The sequence below is a fragment of the Haliaeetus leucocephalus genome, unplaced genomic scaffold (assembly GCF_000737465.1).
Source record: "Haliaeetus leucocephalus isolate CR32 unplaced genomic scaffold, Haliaeetus_leucocephalus-4.0 Scaffold328, whole genome shotgun sequence".
Taxonomy (NCBI): domain Eukaryota; kingdom Metazoa; phylum Chordata; class Aves; order Accipitriformes; family Accipitridae; genus Haliaeetus; species Haliaeetus leucocephalus.
The window spans coordinates 4291903-4297902 of NW_010972764.1; the positions used below are offsets into that span (position 1 = coordinate 4291903).

At 39.6% G+C, this 6000-nt stretch overlaps 1 protein-coding gene across 1 annotated transcript in view; it reads left to right on the forward strand.

Moving 5' to 3' along the window:
* Positions 1 to 6000, forward strand: part of FBXL7 (F-box and leucine-rich repeat protein 7) — a 189440-nt gene that overhangs the window by 45060 nt on the left and 138380 nt on the right. Inside the window, exon 2 of the mRNA XM_010571457.1 lies at positions 348 to 437. Within this exon, the coding sequence (XP_010569759.1) occupies positions 348 to 437 (90 nt within the window). The remainder of the gene's footprint in view (positions 1 to 347; positions 438 to 6000) is intronic.

Genomic DNA, 6000 nt, shown 5'->3' on the forward strand with positions numbered 1-6000 from the left:
ATCTATGTTAGAGGTATTTGAGAAAACTGATCAAGAAAGTTCTCCTAATGTTGTTAATCACAAACTTTTCATTTACAATGGAGCTTAGCAAATACATAATGAGAGTCCCTGTGACACAGGAGGCTGTTTGCAGCCTTAGTACACGTAGAGATACACATGCTGTAAGTTATAATGCAGTTAACTCCCACCCTAGTGTGTACAAAATGAACATCAGCTGCTTTAAACTCAGTTTAAAGCTTCCTGGAATGGTTCCATGTTCTGATATGGAAGTTCTTTCTATTTCGCTGTTGATACTCATGTTTTTTCTCTCTCCCTCCCACCCTTTCCACCTCTTTCTCCCTTTGCAGGCAAAGGCAGCTCAAGCATCTCATCCGACGTGAGTTCAAGTACAGATCACACACCCACCAAAGCCCAGAAGAATGCAGCTACCAGTGAAGGTAGGCAGCTGGTACTCATTACCCAGGTCAGGCCCCCCAGCATAATCCTAGCAATTTTCAGAAAAGGAACCCCTCCTCCTTGTTCCTTCTGTGTATTAGAAATTAAAAACCAGTTCTTCCTGTATACAGTTTCCACTCCTACCTGCTGTAGTTTCTGATTTAAACTTGTGACAAAGGGTTTAGGATACTTCTCCAGGAAAACAAAAAAAGAGGGTTTTGAGTAATTTTGCATGCTACTTTTTCAGCAAAGGCTTTTATACTTAAGATTTGATGTGATCCGATTTTGAACTTATTTTGAAGAATATACTTAATGGAAGCTTTTTGGCATACATTCTAGGTTAAATCTCAGCCTCTTATTTTCATACTATCAATGCCATGAGAATGTGAGGGGTTTTTGCCAAGTTTTCAAAAGCGTAGCTGTGGACATAAAGAGCTGACAAGGATTTAATTAGATCAACACACCTCACCTACAGTTACTGGAGTATGTGATCATCCAGGACTAGATTTTTAATGTCTAGGGGAAGGAGGTGTCTTATGTGTCAGTATTAATACAATGTTGTACTAACTGGCCTATGAACAGAGAAATGCTGATCCTTCCCTGCTGCCACCTTATATGTGAGTAGATGTGCTCTGTTAAATGAAAGTGTATTGGCCCTAGTTTTTACAAGAGTGTCTTCGAAGGCTGAGAGGAAATCATTAAATATATATGTAGTTTATTGATGTAAACAGAAAGTATTTTTTTAAACAATAAATTTATGTGCCTTAACTAGCATTTCCGCTCATCTTTTTCATAATAAATCGGTTGTACTTGGTAATTATCAAATAATAAGTCTGATTCCTTACACTTCTGTCATTACAAATTAAGTTACAAGCTCAGATTCCTCTCAGTCTGGCTTTATTTCTTATGGTTAAAAGAAATCATAGACTTTGAATAGTTCTAGTTTGGCAAGTCTGACTAAGACTGTAGAATCTGTACAGTAAAAGCAGTTCATGCAAGTAATAAATGACCATATAAATCACAAGAGTTTATTGTTAGGCATGCATAATCCCATATCAGGAATGAGGATCTGGCACCTATGAATGATGAGAGATACTGGTTTAGAATCTCTGCTTTCAGTCCAGGCAATAAATTTAACAATAAATGAATAAATCATTAATAAAGTTAAGTGGAATAGTGGACTTCATGTTTCTCTAAGCCTTAGATTCAAAAGTTTTGAGGTACCTGAAGGAAGTGAATTGCCAAGACATAAAGTAAATGTAGGAACTGTATAAAAGCATTTTAACTTCTCCATATGACAGCTGGGGAGAAAAAAAAAAAAAAGAAACCACAGAGGAATAGTGGAAACTCTGAAGTCAGTACTTAACAATTGCTTTAAATTGCTGTTTTATTTCAGTCAGTAAAGCATGTTTTTTTCTTTATTTTCAAATCAGATAATGCAAAATAATCCTTTACTAATATCTAAGATTTATGTTCTTAATCTAGCCCATTGTAGAGCCAGTGAATACCAATGTTGACCCCAAAATCTTCACCACTGGTTTGCAGCTGATTAATTCATTAGTGAGGGAGGCTTAAATGCAGGCCAGCAGATGCTGTAGTAAAGATATGTTTTTATGAGTTCTCCTGCAGATTCAGAAAGAGTTCAGGGCGGTGGTGTTGTGTACTCCATATCTGGAGGTGATTTCAGATGTGAACCTAGTTTTTCTGTGCCCTGGAAGAGTGTGATTTGACACTTATTTTGACAACACCAGAAGTAGTCTTTTCCTCAGCCTGTGCTGCTGCTGCTACTTTCCTACCAAGTTTTTCTGCTGAGGAGTTACTAATGTGGATCAGTTATATTAAACTGACTTAATGTTGATTCCTGTATAATCTGGCAGATATTTTGAATGTCATAACCAGGAAGCATGAGAGTTCCATGATGGCAAGTGAAAGCAGAGACATGGAAGTGGTGTTGGGGAAAAACAGGGACTGTTGAAACCAGTGCTGTTACTGGAAGGCACATTTATTAACCCCTGTGTCTGGATTTTTTACTAATGCTGCCTCTTTTCCCCATGTGCAGTACACTTATGCTGTAGGAGGATTCAGCGGAACAGAAAGACTCATGCCTTCTGCAAGCAAGACAAGTGGAGTTCTGTGCTTACAAGACTGAATGCTTTTATACTGTTCAGTTATAGAGTAGTGTCTAGGGACCAGCTAAGAACAGGAGCCTGGTTGTGTTAGATGCTGTACAAGCAGTGGCAGTTATGTCTTTTCACAGGGGTGTTTACATAACATTTTATAACTGTTAGTTAAATTTACCTTTATAGCACTCCATACTCTAGTATTTGCTTGCCATGATACAGTAGTACCTGCCCACCCCAGAGACTGGTAAATGTATCTTGCTCTTCACCATGAGACTGGTTTATCACAGGGACAGACCACTCCAACTCTGCCCTTTTGCTTTAGCCCTGTATTGTAAATTCATAGCACTGTATGTTGTCCTATGAATGAGCCACATGTGTGTGGTGAGATGTATGCGCCCTAGGTATGGAGTGCGAAGGACTATGAAACACTGCAGGTGAACTCTTCACCCTCATTGTTATGTGAAATGATCTTAACTGAACAAGTTGCAGACAGCTTCTTTGCATCCCTTGAATTTCTGTTGGCAGCTGAATTCCTGAGTGCCCAGCTCTGTGAAGAGTTGTCCTGGGTGGTTAAACCACAACAAGAGTGTAGAATTTGTGCTTGAGGCTGAAGGCCTTTCATGGCTCCTGTTTTCCAGCTTTGCAAACAGACCTAATTCTTTCCAGTTCTGCACAGCATGTCTTCTCTTCTGTTTCTGTTAGACAGTTGACACAACACTTGTTGAAGTTCAATCAATGAAATGCCTTGAAACAACTAGAAAGAAAATCTGTGGGACTGATTGCTACAGGCTCTGTGGTACTCTACAGCAGAGAAGCAGTCATGTAAAGTACTGCTTAGGCAGGTATGGATTCCCAAGGACTGCAAAAAGTGTCAAGCAGGACTCTTGCTTGAAAGACCAAACCATCTCAGGAAGTATCTGACGGCAGGTGTTATCTTGCCATCAGTTGGAAGAATCGAATGAACCACACTCTTAGTCTTGCCTACTGCAACCACTATATTTGTCAAGTTTCAGTGCTGTGATGTTTCTCTATAGGATGGGTACAAGAAAGGGGTAACAAGCTTCTTGAAATGGCTTATATGGTGTTCCAGTCCTAGATACGCTGTTAAGGCAACATCAGTTAAATCTCTTGATGGAGATGCAGTTATGGCCAATATATGGTACCCTTCCTCACGTTATGGATTATGAGCATCTGTAAGTTGTGGAAGGAGATTTTATGTTTCAGAGACAAAATGCTTGTCATGCTATTAAATATTCCCTTGGTGAACTGCGCATCCTCTACCAGTGAAAAACAGAGAGTATGTGTTAATATCCTTAGCCAAACCAGCTTCACTCAGTGATGCATTGGAGAGGTAACTACTACTCCATTTCTGTTGTGTAGAGGAATGCAGACAGTAGCTGGTAGACCATGCAACTTCCTAAATTCAAACGTGAGATACCAGTGATACACCTGAGAGGGATGCAAAGGTGAGGCTGTACTGGTGCAGAAACTGAAGTCCAGTTGCTCTCATTGTGGCTTTTACCACCACTATACTTCAGTGAAGGCCAAGTGGCAAAAAATAGATGTTTGGTCCTCTCTGTAAATCAGAGTATGCTGTAGAGACTGTTTGTTTGGCTACGGCTTGGCTCAGGAGGAAGCATGGTAGACTGTGGGTGTGCATGCATGCTCATGCCTCCACACTGTCTCCTCTTCTGAGGATACAACTTTCTTTAGCTTTGAATACACACTGCCTCTTCTTTTCCAGTCTCAGACATTGTCTGCAATTCTTTACCCCATCAATCAATTACAGTTAGAAACTTGAGAACACATGAGTTTTTGCTACCCCCCATTGCTCTTCTGGCAAGTGAAAGACTAAATGGATTTTTGTGGGCCATTTAAACGCAATTTGCTAGACACAGTCTCAGCTGGAATATTATTGTCTAAAACTTGATTTAGAAGATTAGACTGAATGTTTTTCTATGGGCTTACCTTGATCAGGGAGCTTTCTTCTAACACTTACCTGCAGAGCGTGGAATGTTATGTTGAGGCTGGATGCTTCATATTAACTTGACTGTTTTTCAAATAAAAAATCAATACTGTTTGCACTTCATGTATGTCGCTGTTAAGTGGTAATCCAGAGGCAGATTTAAATTGAGAGCTTGTGTATGAGTTCCATGTATGAGTTCTAATTTATTTCTTAGTTTTATAAAGTCAAATTGAAGGATTAGGCCTGAAGCAAAACACTTTTAGCAGAGGGGCTCAGTGCTGAAATACCTCTGAATATATCCTCTTAAATGTTTGTTTTGAATTTTGTGGAAATACAGTGAAGCTAGTTGCTGTATTCTGCAGAGGTTAAAATTATATCTGCTTTTAGTGATGTTGACTTTTAGGACCCTTCAAAAAGTAAGTATTTAACTTTGTTTTTCCTTCTGCAGTACTCTGAGAATTCTTGAGTCTGGCTTCCTCATATGATGTTCATGTACCTTAAACTTTAAAAAGACCATGTTTAGAAATCGGACTAATTAATAGAACAAGCTTTTCACCCATTAGCTCTGAGATGTATGTTTATTGTGGAGATCAAGTGCATTTGTTTTGGCAGAACCTGTTTATATGCATCTCAACAGAAGAGGTATTTCTTCTCAAGTTTAGGTGTGTACTAGAAATATTGTCCTATTCTTATAACTGTGTCCTCCTTTCTGTTTTATTTGTACTTTTTAGTAGTTCTGGTGGACTTGGTAGTGTTAGGTTAATGGTTGGATTGATGATCTTAAGGGTCTTTTCCAACTTAAATGATTCTATGATTCTGAGAGAAGCAGGCTCTATAGCCTGGCTGGAATAATTAGGTTCATTAGGAACAATTCCCTCCATTAAATCACATATGGGGGAAATTATGTGAAAATGTAGCATTTTTCAAATATGTAATGCTTTAATTACTCATGTAAGACTTATTTTATACGCTGTGCAAGATGATACCTGGCTAAGGTTGTTCAGGTTGTGTTGCTGTGGTCCTCAGCATCCTTTTATGGTGGGTCCCTGCCACCAAAGCTTCTTGAAGCGGATGGTATATTAGTGAGTGCTGGTCTATGCTATGGAATTTCTGCTGTCTGTCATCTTCCCTTGGCACCGTGATAAGTTCCAGAGAAAAAGATGGCTGTGAAGGTGGAACTAGCCTTCTTTCAGTACTGGTTTTCATTCTGCTGAAGTCCTTGAAAAAAATACCACCCCCAAAAAAAACCCCCCACCCTAAAACCCCAACAACCAAAAAAACCACCCCCAAACCAAACCACAAAACACCAAACAAAACCCCAAACCAAACCAACAGAACAAAACCAACAAAAGCACTAAAACCCAGACAAAAACCAAACAAACAATTTCCCCAACCCACCAAAACCCAACACCACCTCCTTGCCCCTCCTCCAAAAAACCCTCAACCAAAACACCCCCCCCCCCCCACCCGCCCCCC